Source organism: Malaclemys terrapin, chromosome 11 (assembly GCF_027887155.1).
Source record: "Malaclemys terrapin pileata isolate rMalTer1 chromosome 11, rMalTer1.hap1, whole genome shotgun sequence".
Classification (NCBI taxonomy): Eukaryota; Metazoa; Chordata; order Testudines; family Emydidae; genus Malaclemys; species Malaclemys terrapin.
The window spans coordinates 46,698,706-46,713,593 of record NC_071515.1 but is presented as its reverse complement, the minus strand read 5'-3'; the positions used below and the strand labels follow the sequence as shown (position 1 = coordinate 46,713,593).

General features: G+C 41.4%; 1 protein-coding gene across 1 annotated transcript in view; it reads right to left on the bottom strand.

The window, feature by feature from the left end:
* Positions 1 to 14,888, bottom strand: part of KCNH7 (potassium voltage-gated channel subfamily H member 7) — a 333,075-nt gene that overhangs the window by 52,565 nt on the left and 265,622 nt on the right. Inside the window, exon 8 of the mRNA XM_054043274.1 lies at positions 4,744 to 5,143. Coding sequence (XP_053899249.1) covers positions 4,744 to 5,143 — 400 coding nt within the window. The remainder of the gene's footprint in view (positions 1 to 4,743; positions 5,144 to 14,888) is intronic.

Here is a 14,888-nt window from a genome sequence, read left to right as displayed (position 1 = left end):
ACTGTGATGTAAGTTCCTTTAATGTTACATCAAAGCTCTAGAACTTCAATGAGAATTTCAAAGCTGCACCTTGATTACCAATCCCTAAACAAATTCAATCTGATTTAAAATTAAGCTCCACTAAAACAATAGTTTTCCATAAAAAGGTGGTTCTATCTTTAAAGGCATTGGCTACTGCTGCTATGAAGTCTCAATTTTTGTGAGTGTAAGCAGAGTCAGGATGAGCTCTACCCTGACATCTGGTGGTGAATTATGGTGAGTGTGGAAAAGAACTCCAGGGGCTGATCTTGTTTGCATAGGCACACCCACCCACCTGGCATGAGACAACAGCAACTGAAAGTGGTTACTTTGGCTGGTGTAGAATCCCCAGTTTCTCTGTTATTGGGGAAGGAAGAATAAAGTTTTGTTATCCTGATTCTGTGAATCAAGGCCAGTGGAACTGTTGTATGACAGAAAGACTCACCATTAACTAAGTAGCACTTGCTTGACAAGGGGCATGGGTTACAAAACCTAGTGAATTGGTGTTTATACCTGATGGTATGGGCCTGAAACACCAATTGCACCACCTTCTCTCTCTCTCTCTCTCTCTCTCTCTCTCTCTCTCTCTCTCCACTGTTGAATGTCAGAGCTAACTTTGATTCCATTAGAAGTCTAGTTACAGGCTGCTGAGCTGAATTCACTTTGGGCCAATGGTGCACCAGCACAGGGGCTCCCCTACTACAAGCTGAACTCAATAAGAGCTGAAATCATAAAAGAGCTAAAGTTACTAAGAGCTGAGATCATTGAGTGTTGTGTTAACTAGTGGGGGAGCCTGAAGCTATATTGCTAAGCAGCTGGTGGAGCAGTTTTCAGGGACGGCTGGAGGAGCGGTGCGGAGACTTGTGGGGATGTTTGGAGTGGCCCAAGGAACCGCCAGCAGAGCCATTTGCGGGGATGGCTGGAGCGGCTCACAGGTCAGTGAGCGGAGCCATTTGCGGGGATGGCTGGAGTGGCTCACAGGTTGGTGAGTGGAGCGGAGCAGCTTGCAGAGCAGTTCGTGGGATGGCAGGAGTGGACTGGCTCGTGGTGAAGGCTGTGGCAGAACCCCACGGAGAGATGGACGGTTGGCCTCAGATCACGTAAGGTGCCCCTTAACACCCTGCGTGCCCCCCTTTTACTCTGGGGCTGCACTGACTAGGGACAGAGTCTTTGGGGGTTGTTGGACTTTTGGGACTTTGGGTGGTTGCTGGACCCAAGAGACTTTGGGGGTGTTGGACTTTGAGGACTCTGGGTGATTTTTGGGTTGTTGGATTCAAGAACCAAAGGGAAAGGACACGGCCCAATTTGCTGGGGTGGGTCTTTTGCTCATGGTTTGTGTTATGAATCCTGTTTGTGGTGTTTTTTCCAATTTAATGCTGATGTCGTTTACCTCATGTTATTAAACATTTTCTGCTATATTCAGACTCCATGCTTGCGAGAGGGGAAGTATTGCCTCTTATAGGTGCCCAAGGGGTGGTATGTAATTGTCCCAGGTCACTGGGTTGGGGCTCGAGCCGGTTTTGCATTGCGTTATTGAAACAGAACCCCTAGATACAGAACCCGGCCCTTGTTGCTGCCAACTTAGATGGGCAGGAGGGTTACATGAGGAATACCTTAACATTACATATTTTTCCTTTAGCAGTTGTCATTAACAGAAGGAGAGACTCTATGGCGGGTTAATGGATCAGAAAAGCAAGTCAGAGGAACATAGAAACTGCCATATGAATCAGACCAATGGTCCATCTGGCCCAGTATTCTGTGTCTTACAACAGAACTTCTAGTAAAGTACCAAATACTTCAGAGGAAGGTGAAAGAAAACCTATATTGGACAATCATGGAACAACTTATCCAGTGGGGAAGTCTCTTCCTAACCCCCATCAGTTAGTGCTTGACTTATGCCCTGATGCAGGAGCACTTATATCCTTTCTGAATAGTTTTTATCATTTTTAGCATAACTTCATTTGCCATATAAATGTCTAGTCTCATTAAACTATAGACTTGAAACAATATGTGGTAGAAATGAATTCCACAGATTAATTTTATGTTCAGTAAAAACAAAAGTATTTCCTTTATCAGCTCTAAATATAATGCTTTTCAACTTCGTTGACTATTCCATTGTTTGTACATGATGAAAAAGGTAAATAGGAGTAACCCAGTAAGCCTTTTTGGTATCGTTCTTTTTTGGTATATATTTATCGTGTCACCTTTCCTAAATTAAATAGTCCAATCTTTTCACTCTCTTCTCCTACAGAAGTCTATCTAGGCTTCAAATGATTCTTGTTGTCTATCTCAACTTTATAAGGGCTATCAGGGAAACACAAAAACTAAAGTGCTTTATTTGGTCTGATAGAGGTCGGACTTAAATAAGCAATTTGTTTTAAAATCTACATATATATTCAGAAAATACAAATATAATTATATTTGTAAAAGACCCATGCTATTATGGTTCCTACAGTTCTTTAGTTGTAGACTTTTTAAAGGGAGAACCGAACCTTGGCGGTTCCATTTTAAAAAACAGCAGCATTTCGTTTCTGCGGGATATGAAAGCATTTAGCTAAGAGACCTCACTTGAAATTTTTTTTCCTGAGAGTTTTTAACTGAGTACCGTGTCGTAACATGTACCCTATTTTTCATGTGTTCACATCAGACTAAATACTATTGTTCTTAGCCTCGTCAGACAAAGTTCCCTCTGAAGCCAAAATGGATTTTTTTCTGATAAAGAATTGAGTAGGGATACGAGGATTTGGCCATACTCAACAGTTCTCATGTGCATTGTAACAACTGTTTACAGTAGTAAAGGTCATGAGGAATAAAGTGAGACCAATTCTATACTGCTTGCTGCTTTCTGTCGCCAAGTGCAGAGGTCTGGTCTATACTACCCGCCTGAATTGGCGGGTAGAAATCAACCTCTCGGGGATCGATTTATTGCGTCCCGTCGGGACGCGACAATCGATCCCCGAATCGGCGCTCTAACTCCACCAGCGGAGGTGGTAGTAAGCGCCGCCGACAAAAAGCCGCAGAAGTCGATTTTGCCACCGTCCTCACAACGGGGTAAGTCGGCTGCAATACGTCGAATTCAGCTACGCTATTCACGTAGCTGAATTTGCGTATCTTAAATCGACTCCCCGCTGTAGTGTAGATGTACCCTGAGAGTACCAGGTGTATGTTTGTCCTCCTTTTCTTGTATTTGATACAAACTGTCTAGCACATTCCCTGTAGGTGAGTGTGGCTCAGAATGGAAGGAGTAAAGAATATGAGACTATTACATGATCAAACATAACTCAATGAATGATGTGGTCTCAGTAAGGCAACTGCTAGAAAGAGGGAACCAGAGAATTTCCGGGAGAATTTGTTGGTGGTGCCAGGCTCTTACAGGCTGTTGAAGTTTGCCAATAAAGGCCTTGATTCTGCATGAGTGATGCACTTATAAACACAATGTAAAAAGTGATGACCAGGGCAGAGAACATATGGAACCTGATCCTGCAGCAATGAGAGAAATGTTGTTTGGATGCCAAGTTACCTCTGCTTTGAAACTTCAGTAAGGCCAAAGATTCATATCATTGATATGTGGAACATTGTTCTTTAGCCTCAGACTCCTCAGAGTCACCTATCCTCCACCTACAGCAGGGCCCTTTTTTATCATCTGCTCTTGAGAGTCAGGAAGTGGGTGCCCAAGGGCCTTGAAACTTATTTCTACTCAGTACTGAGGACTCTGTCTAGTATACAGACTCATTGGTGCCTGTCCACAGTATCTGCTCACACTAGCAAAAGAAACGCTCTCTACCCTCTCATAGCTGCACATGGTGCAAGGGCTGGCAGAATCAAGACCCAAATAGTGCTGGATCTGTTCCTGTGTGTTTGCCTGACAACACTTCCCAGGCAACAGGGCAAATGTCCACACAACACAGGCAGATCAATGGAATCTCTGACTTTTCAGCTATCACCTGTCAAAACATGGAACTGGAACCCACAATCAGGAGAGAAGCAAAGCAAATACTCAGATGATCCGTCCTCTCAATTTTTTATACGTCTTTCAACTTTTGACACTTGAGGGCCTTGGTGATATTGGGACTTATTTGTCAATGTGCTGTGTGTTTAAAAAGCTTTTTTCTTTGTCATGACTCAACTGTTTTCAACTAGATGGAAGCTGCTTATTCTGAAAAAAGTAATTTCAGATCGTAATACAGTACATGGATAGTGGCCAATACCAGACATTTTAATGCAGATTGTACAATGTTATAGATGCAAGTAGGAATATGAGCTGTACATATTAATGAATGTATTGTGCACATTTGGAAATCTCACCTGAGCATAGAAAGTGCTCAAATAAGCATTTTCTAATGAGAAAAGGTTGTATTTTGTTTTTTTAAACACTCAGAGACCTTCTCCTTTTGGCCCCAATTCAGCAAGGGACTTTCTGCACCACTGGTCTTATAGAAGTCAAGGTTCTACTAATGTGTTTAAAGTCAGGCACATTCTTCAGAAACTTATGGAATTGGAGCCTTTGTATTTCCATATCTATATATATTTCAGGGAGACAATTCCATATCTGAGAGTCCATGACTCAGCATGATATGCTATAAATATATATTTATGTATAGTCATTTTTTTCATTTCTCTGTCTTCCTCCCTCCATGTTTATAATTTAACAAACTTAAACTCTATTGTATCCATTGTTCAAATACTGAGTTAAAAATAAAATAACATAAAATAAAAAATACTTACAGCCAATCAACATGACACAAATGGAAAATATTTTCTCTGAGTTGGTGTTAGGAGATACATTTCCAAACCCTACGCTTGTCAGACTGCTGAAGGTAAAATAAAGTGCAGTAACATATTTGTCCTTGATGGATGGTCCAGAGCTTTGATCAGTCACATTGTAGGGTTTTCCTAATTGTTCTCCTAGAGAATCCAACCAGCCGATTTTTTTAATCAAGTAAGGCCTTTCTACATTCCCAATGGCATACCAAATGCAAGCAAGCCAGTGTGCAATTAGTGCAAATATGCACATAAGGAGCATCAGAACTGCAGCACCATATTCTGAATATCTGTCCAATTTCCGTGCAACCCTCACCAAACGCAGCAGCCTAGCTGTCTTCAGAAGACCGATTAACGTTGTTGTCTGTGAAAATAAGACACAGACATTAGAAACTGATTTTCATCACTTGCAAGCATACTTCAAAATGGCAAACATGAACAAGCCAGCCTGAAGTGGGTAAAGAAGCAAAAAAGTTTGAGATAGCAACCTATTTCAATTTAATGTTGATTTCATTTCCTCTCAAAGCCTCCTACATGATTATAATGTAAAATATACTGAGGAAATGAACTGTCTGATATGTTTTGTTAAGTTACGTCATCTTTAACCATTATCATCATTGTGATGTCTAGAATCATTTGAACATTGTACCTGATCTATTTTCCTAACTCCATAAGGCAGCAAACTATTAGAATGCTACATATCACCAATGGTAGATAGCATGTGAAATCTAACACCACCTTTTGTGCAGCAGAACTGCACCAAGTTCCACGGCTGCCCTAGGCAGAAAGGTGGGGTTTGCCCCTCACTCTACAGTTACCCAGCATTCTATAGTTGGCATTTACCAGGTCCTATCCACTATTGAGTCATGTTATATGCTTGTGGTTAGTGCCCTTTAAAATAGATGATCAAGAACACTATAAATAGTAACTGTAGAATTTCAAATAGAGAACTTAGCAACAAATATTTTGGCTACCCATTAAGTCTGTGAATGTAATATCAAAGCATAGTAAATGTCAGGAGAAAGTTTTCTGTATGCATTTAACAAGTTCTCTTAGCTTTATGAAAGGTTCTGATGGGAATACTCTGCACATTAAAATGTCTTCTGACAAAGTACTAAACTAGTTATTAATGTTTTATTAAACCTTTCTCTATTTTATGTGTTTCAGCGTGAGATCACAACAATATGGTCAACCCTTACATGAAAAATATGTGTTGCATGTGCAACATTTGTAAAAGGACAGTATAGTATGTTTGTAACAAATCCGCTACTCTTATATTACAACACTACATTGTGATAATTGAGTAACAACAGCTGATTAAGCTACCGCTATGTGATGGTAATGCCAAAAAGTTGGCAGCTGAATCAAAGTCCATTGTGGGTGTAACAAATCAGTGCAAACAGTTTAATAACATCATCATATTTCTTCTAGACTTATTCCTGGACTAAATAAATGTGTAATTATTGTGCAGTCTGTTATTCATGAAATATTATATGAAGGACACTTGAATTAGAACATAATGACACAATAAACAGAAGAAGAAAAAACGATGTATGAATTATTGTTTTCTGATTACAGGAATTGGAAGGAAGATGGTGTAGGATAATTAATTTTTGCATAAGAGTCTGTTGACAGAGAATAATTTCAGTCAATACCTCAGTTGCATTATGATGGATGAGGCTGAACTGAGAGTGATTTCAACATTCTGAGAAGTTCACTGAGACCCCAAATCCTGTGAAAAGCTATGCATGTGCTTAACCTTGAATATATTGAGTTTAATTTAAGCACATGTGTAAATCTTTGCAATATCAGAGTCTAATGGTTTAGTACTCTGTCCTGTCCCACTTACACAGATGAGCAATCCTTAGGCAAACAGCATCATTGATTTTTTTTTATTTCAATGAAATTATTTGTATGTGCAGTCATTGCTTTGCCCCATTGTACTGCCACGGGAACACACAGAAGGCAGACTGTCATAGCCTTCATTCCCCCTTGCTCCAAGACGAGAGCACCTAGTACAGTATACTTCCCCCAGTATGCTCATCATGCCAATGTTACACTGCTTGCCCCAGGACACCCGTTCCCACCAGTTTACCCAGAGGATGTAGCAGCACTGTGGAGGCTGCTCTCCTCCCTGAACTGCTTGCTATCTGATTTCTTAAAATCTTGCATGACTGCACAAACCGGGCCACAGGCTGGCCTTGTGAGAATAAGGATTTGCCGGATAACCACTTAATTTTTATTTGGCAGCTGTTTAGGGTTCACTGTGGGTCAGCATAATACAGTTACAACATGCACAGCTATTGAGGTTACAGATTTGGATTAGCTAGAGCTTGAACCAGAGCCCCTTGAAGTCAATGGCTTTTCATTGGGCCCTTAATAGGCAACACCAGTTTTTCAGCTATCTTGCTTCAGGAAAGCAAATTCACATTTTGATTACAAATTAAAAAAAAAAAAAATCCATCAGAGATGAAAGAGCAGCTTTGCTGTTGATAGTGAGCTACTTTTATATTCAGCTAGGCTGAGCTAAAACTGATTCATTTTATTAGCCAATAAATCTAGTATAGTCTTGATACTTTTGATTCACTTGGTCAATGGACTAAGTGGCATATTTTTGAAAAGCACAGATGTTTAGTAGAAATATCACAGCTAGTACAAGACACTCGTAGTAAAAATCACTGTTTCACTTCGTGCATCAATATCTTGGAAGTCAGAGATTTTCTTAAATGAATAAACAACACTTCATTCTCCCTATGCCATCACTTCACCTTAATACAAGTCAACTATGTTAAGAACTTTACTTTAATGGACATATTCCAAACACACTACCTAAACCAAATGGTTGTACTGTACCCGATACTTGTAAATATTCTCTGGTACTGATTAATATCTTTTCATTCTCAAAGGTCTGTACAGAGACCATCTATATCAGGGGTTCTCAAACTTCACTGCACTTGAACCCCTTCTGACAACAAAAATTACTACATGACCCCACGAGGCGGGGACTGAAGCCTGAGCCCACACGAGCCCTGCCCCCCTCGGTGGGGGGCCATGGCCAAGCCAAAGCCCAAGAGATTCAGCCCTGGGCAGGGGAGTTTGTAACCCCAGGTCAGCCCCAGGTGGTTGGGCTTGGGGTTCGGCTTCAGCTTCGGCCCCAGGCAGTGGGGCTCAGGCTTCAGCCCCGAGCTCCAGCAAGTCTAACACCAGCCCTGGCGACCCCATTAAAATGGGGTTGAGACCCACTTTGGGGTCCCAACCCACAGTCTGAGAACCGCTGATCTATATGTAAAAAAGATGGTGAACCCCAATATACTTCCTGGATGGCTTCTGACATTTGGTTTGCAGTAATTGCATTGCTTCCTGATCCAGAAGGCGATACATTTTAAAAATCAAGTTTTAACTTTTATAATGGCTCAAATCCATGCTTAAAAGCATGATCATAACTTTCAGGTAATAACTCATAGACCATCTCTGTATGGGTCTGCCAACATCAAGGGTTTATGTGAGCTCACCCCCAAATTGTAATGGTTCAGATTATTAGGAAGGATTATTTGATACCATTCCTGAGAAGCTTGAGAGAGATAAATGTTTATAAACTTCTGCCTACCATCAATTTAGAAAAAATCCTGCTAATCACATTAGTTCACAGTTAGTTTATCTTCTGGGAGTATGACATTGAGTATATCTTATAAAATCCTTACCCATTAGTTATGGGTTTTCCTCAAGTCTGATTACTGTCTCCTTCCTCACTATTGAGATTAGTTAGATCCTCAATTTCCAGGGCCCTGATGTTGAACTGATTTATGACATGAGGCTGTTTTGTTGGAGGCCAATTGATGATGGAATGACTAGAAACAGGAAGATCCATTAGTCTGTCTGATTGCAGAGGCATCATTTGGAAGGTATTACTGGTATTCAATTGTTTGGAAGACTGAGTTGGGATTAGCTAATTATCTGCACAAATGGTGTTCATTCTGAGCTCAAACCCTGATGGTCAGATCCCTCATCTTGTTTTGGTGGTTTTATTTTCTTCAGAATATTCATTATTATTATTAATGCATATATTTCTATCATGTCCGCTCTTATTTGTCTCTTTTTAAAACTAAATAACACTTGATGTGTATGCGTAGCTCAAACTGATCCTTAACAGTGTATTTATCTACATTGTATTTCCTCTGTCACCATGTTTCCCAGCTTCCTAGTGTTATAAGGTCTTTCTGAAGTTCCTCAATTTTTTTTTTTTTAGAATAGACTAGCCTAATTCATTTTGTGTCACCTGCAAATTTTGGCACCTCTTTGTTCATCTCTTTTCCAGATCATGAATAAATATATAAAATAAGAGCAAACCTACTGAAGATCCTTGAGGAAAACCCCTATTAACCTCTTTCTCGGTTTAAACCATTTTCTAATCCATGATAGAGCTTTGCCTCTCACCCTGTGATTTCTCAGTTTGCTAAATAGCCTCTTCTGAGGACTTTGTTGAAGTTGAAAACCTTTCTGCTGTATGTGTCATCATTGTCCTTCATACCAACATCTTAATAATGAATATTAGTAATTTACAATAGGTCATTTATTCTCAAACTATGGTCCATGGACCATTGCTGTAGGTCCACAGACAGCTGACTGGGCAATCAGTACTGGAGCTCCTCCTAGTTTCAAGTTGATAGACTTAAAGGCAGCTAAAAATACACTGAAGATTTTCCTGAGATTGCTTATTCGTGTAAATGATTTCTGTAGTTCCCACTATAATATTATGTGATCATGAATGGATGGTGAGGTGGTCCTTAGGATTGCAAATGCAAGGGGAGATGATTCATATGAAAAGACATAGTCCATGATATGAAAGTTTGAAAATTTGATTTGCAAATCAAGTGCTAAAGTGGGAAGTGAAAACTATGTATGATATCAGTTTCTGTGATAAGTTTCAGAGTAACAGCCGTGTTAGTCTGTATCCGCAAAAAGAAGAACAGGAGTACTTGTGGCACCTTAGAGACTAACAAATTTATTAGAGCATAAGCTTTCGTGGACTACAGCCCACTTCTTCGGATGCATATAGAATGGAACATATAATGAGGAGATATATATACACACATACAGAGAGCATAAACAGGTGGGAGTTGTCTTACTAACTCTGAGAGGCCAATTAATTAAGAGAAAAAAAAAAAAAAAACTTTTGAAGTGATAATCAAGCTAGCCGAGTACAGACAGTGTGATAAGAAGTGTGAGAGTACTTACAAGGGGAGATAGTCAACGTTTGTAATGGCTCAGCCATTCCCAGTCCTTATTCAAACCGGAGTTGATTGTGTCTAGTTTGCATATCAATTCTAGCTCTGCAGTCTCTCTTTGGAGTCTGTTTTTGAAGTTTTTCTGTTGTAATATAGCCACCCGCAGGTCTGTCACTGAATGACCAGACAGGTTAAAGTGTTCTCCCACTGGTTTTTGAGTATTTTGATTCCTGATGTCAGATTTGTGTCCATTAATTCTTTTGCGTAGAGACTGTCCGGTTTGGCCAATGTACATGGCAGAGGGGCATTGCTGGCACATGATGGCATAGATCACATTGGTAGATGTGCAGGTGAACGAGCCCCTGATGGTATGGCTGATGTGATTAGGTCCTATGATGATGTCACTTGAATAGATATGTGGACAGAGTTGGCATCGGGGTTTGTTACAAGGATAGGTTCCTGGGTTAGTGGTTTTGTTCAGTGATGTGTGGTTGCTGGTGAGTATTTGCTTTAGGTTGGGGGGTTGTCTGTAAGCGAGGACAGGTCTGTCTCCCAAGATCTGTGAGAGTAAAGGATCATCTTTCAGGATAGGTTGTAGATCTCTGATGATGCGCTGGAGAGGTTTTAGTTGGGGGCTGAAGGTGACAGCTAGTGGTGTTCTGTTATTTTCTTTGTTGGGCCTGTCTTGTAGGAGGTGACTTCTGGGTACTCGTCTGGCTCTGTCAATCTGTTTTTTCAAGCACCTACAAGATCTCTATCAAGCATTCTTAAAACTACAATACCCACCTGCTGAAGTGAAAAAACAGATTGACAGAGCCAGACGAGTACCCAGAAGTCACCTCCTACAAGACAGGCCCAACAAAGAAAATAACAGAACACCACTAGCTGTCACCTTCAGCCCCCAACTAAAACCTCTCCAGCGCATCATCAGAGATCTACAACCTATCCTGAAAGATGATCCTTTACTCTCACAGATCTTGGGAGACAGACCTGTCCTCGCTTACAGACAACCCCCCAACCTAAAGCAAATACTCACCAGCAACCACACATCACTGAACAAAACCACTAACCCAGGAACCTATCCTTGTAACAAACCCCGATGCCAACTCTGTCCACATATCTATTCAAGTGACATCATCATAGGACCTAATCACATCAGCCATACCATCAGGGGCTCGTTCACCTGCACATCTACCAATGTGATCTATGCCATCATGTGCCAGCAATGCCCCTCTGCCATGTACATTGGCCAAACCGGACAGTCTCTACGCAAAAGAATTAATGGACACAAATCTGACATCAGGAATCAAAATACTCAAAAACCAGTGGGAGAACACTTTAACCTGTCTGGTCATTCAGTGACAGACCTGCGGGTGGCTATATTACAACAGAAAAACTTCAAAAACAGACTCCAAAGAGAGACTGCAGAGCTAGAATTGATATGCAAACTAGACACAATCAACTCCGGTTTGAATAAGGACTGGGAATGGCTGAGCCATTACAAACGTTGACTATCTCCCCTTGTAAGTACTCTCACACTTCTTATCACACTGTCTGTACTCGGCTAGCTTGATTATCACTTCAAAAGTTTTTTTTTTTTTTTTCTCTTAATTAATTGGCCTCTCAGAGTTAGTAAGACAACTCCCACCTGTTTATGCTCTCTGTATGTGTGTATATATATCTCCTCATTATATGTTCCATTCTATATGCATCCGAAGAAGTGGGCTGTAGTCCACGAAAGCTTATGCTCTAATAAATTTGTTAGTCTCTAAGGTGCCACAAGTACTCCTGTTCTTCTTTTTGCGGATACAGACTAACACGGCTGTTACTCTGAAACTTGTCATTATGCAAGGCACTGCATTTAGCCGTATGGAATGGAAATCCATCAACCTCATGAAAAAACTCGTACAGATACAGACAGACATCATCTTCCTTTCCAAATGCAAGCAGATGGACATCATACCAAAAGGACTAAAGGTAAAAAATCCATTACAATCTACATATCACACAGACTATGCTGAGAGACTGTGTCACACACTCTCAAAGAAACTGCGAAACCACCTGATCAGCATCCTATACAGCAAACAGGGAAAGATTAAGAATGAGCTCTCAGTACTGGATACTCTCATAAGAAACCAACCTTCCACACAAACTTCCTCATGGATAGACTTTACAAAAACTAGACAAGCCATTTACAAGACAAACTTTGCCTCTCTACAAAGGAAAAAGGACACTAAACTATCTAAACTGCTACATGCCACAAGCAGCCACAAGAGTAGTTCCCTTAACCCACCCAGCAATATTGTTAATCTTTCCAGCTATACTCTTAGCCCAGCAGAAGAGTCTGTCCTATCTCGGGGCCTCTCCTTTTGTCCCTCCAGACCCATGAATATGATACAGTTCTGCGGTGACCTAGAATCCTACTTTCGACGTCTCCGACTCAAAGAATATTTCCAACATATCTCTGAACAGCATACTAACCCACAGAATCCTCCCTACCAGCACTACAAAAAAAAAGGATTCTGCATGGACTCCTCCGGACGGTCGAAACAACAGACTGGATTTCTACATAGATTGCTTCCGTCGACGTGCAAAGGCTGAAATTGTGGAAAAGCAACATCACTTGCCACATAACCTCAGCCATGCTGAACACAACGCCATCTACAGCCTCAGAAACAACCCTGACATCATAATCAAAAAGGCTGACAAAGGAGGTGCTGTCGTCATCATGAATAAATTGGAATATGACCAGGAGGCTGCTAGACAGCTCTCTAACACCACATTCTACAGGCCATTATCCTCTGATCCCACTGAGGATTACCTAAAGAAACTACACCATCTGCTAAAAAAACTCCCTGACAAAGCACAGGAACAAATCCGTACAGACACATGCCTAGAACCCCGACCAGGGGTATTCTATTTGCTACCCAAGATCCATAAACCTGGATATCCTGGACGCCCCATCATCTCAGGCATTGGCACCCTAACATCAGGCTTGTCTGGTTATGTAGACTCTGTCCTAAGACCCTACGCTACCAGCACTCCCAGCTATCTTCGAGACACCACTGACTTCCTGAGGAAACTACAATCCATCGGTGATCTTCCAGAAAACACCATCCTGGCCACTATGGACGTAGAAGCCCTCTACACCAATATTCCACACAAAGATGGACTACAAGCTATCAGGAACAGTATCCCTGATAATGTCACAGCTAACCTGGTGGCTGAACTTTGTGATTTTGTCCTCACCCACAACTATTTCACATTTGGGGACAATATATACCTTCAAGTCAGCGGCACTGCTATGGGTACCCGCATGACCCCACAATATGCCAACATTTTTATGGCTGACTTAGAACAACGCTTCCTTAGCTCTCGTCCCCTAACGCCCCTACTCTACTTGCGCTACATTGATGACATCTTCATCATCTGGACCCATGGAAAAGAAGCCCTTGAGGAATTTCACCATGATTTCAATAATTTCCATCCCACCATCAACCTCAGCCTAGATCAATCCACACAAGCGGTCCATTTCCTGGACACTACTGTGCTAATAAGCGATGGTCACATCAATACCACCCTATACCGGAAACCTACTGACCGCTACACTTACCTACATGCCTCCAGCTTCCATCCAGGACACACCACACGATCCATTGTCTACAGCCAAGCTCTAAGATATAACCGCATTTGCTCCAATCCCTCGGATAGAGACAAGCACCTACAAGATCTCTATCAAGCATTCTTAAAACTACAATACCCACCTGCTGAAGTGAAAAAACAGATTGACAGAGCCAGACGAGTACCCAGAAGTCACCTCCTACAAGACAGGCCCAACAAAGAAAATAACAGAACACCACTAGCTGTCACCTTCAGCCCCCAACTAAAACCTCTCCAGCGCATCATCAGAGATCTACAACCTATCCTGAAAGATGATCCTTTACTCTCACAGATCTTGGGAGACAGACCTGTCCTCGCTTACAGACAACCCCCCAACCTAAAGCAAATACTCACCAGCAACCACACATCACTGAACAAAACCACTAACCCAGGAACCTATCCTTGTAACAAACCCCGATGCCAACTCTGTCCACATATCTATTCAAGTGACATCATCATAGGACCTAATCACATCAGCCATACCATCAGGGGCTCGTTCACCTGCACATCTACCAATGTGATCTATGCCATCATGTGCCAGCAATGCCCCTCTGCCATGTACATTGGCCAAACCGGACAGTCTCTACGCAAAAGAATTAATGGACACAAATCTGACATCAGGAATCAAAATACTCAAAAACCAGTGGGAGAACACTTTAACCTGTCTGGTCATTCAGTGACAGACCTGCGGGTGGCTATATTACAACAGAAAAACTTCAAAAACAGACTCCAAAGAGAGACTGCAGAGCTAGAATTGATATGCAAACTAGACACAATCAACTCCGGTTTGAATAAGGACTGGGAATGGCTGAGCCATTACAAACGTTGACTATCTCCCCTTGTAAGTACTCTCACACTTCTTATCACACTGTCTGTACTCGGCTAGCTTGATTATCACTTCAAAAGTTTTTTTTTTTTTTTTTTTCTCTTAATTAATTGGCCTCTCAGAGTTAGTAAGACAACTCCCACCTGTTTATGCTCTCTGTATGTGTGTATATATATCTCCTCATTATATGTTCCATTCTATATGCATCCGAAGAAGTGGGCTGTAGTCCACGAAAGCTTATGCTCTAATAAATTTGTTAGTCTCTAAGGTGCCACAAGTACTCTAGTTTCTGTGATGTTTGGAGCTTGGTTTTAATATACAGTTTAAGGGAGACACGGGAGTCTACCAATTTGAACAGTAGACTCTTCGGTCCTATCCCTAGGGCTGCTATTGGGCAT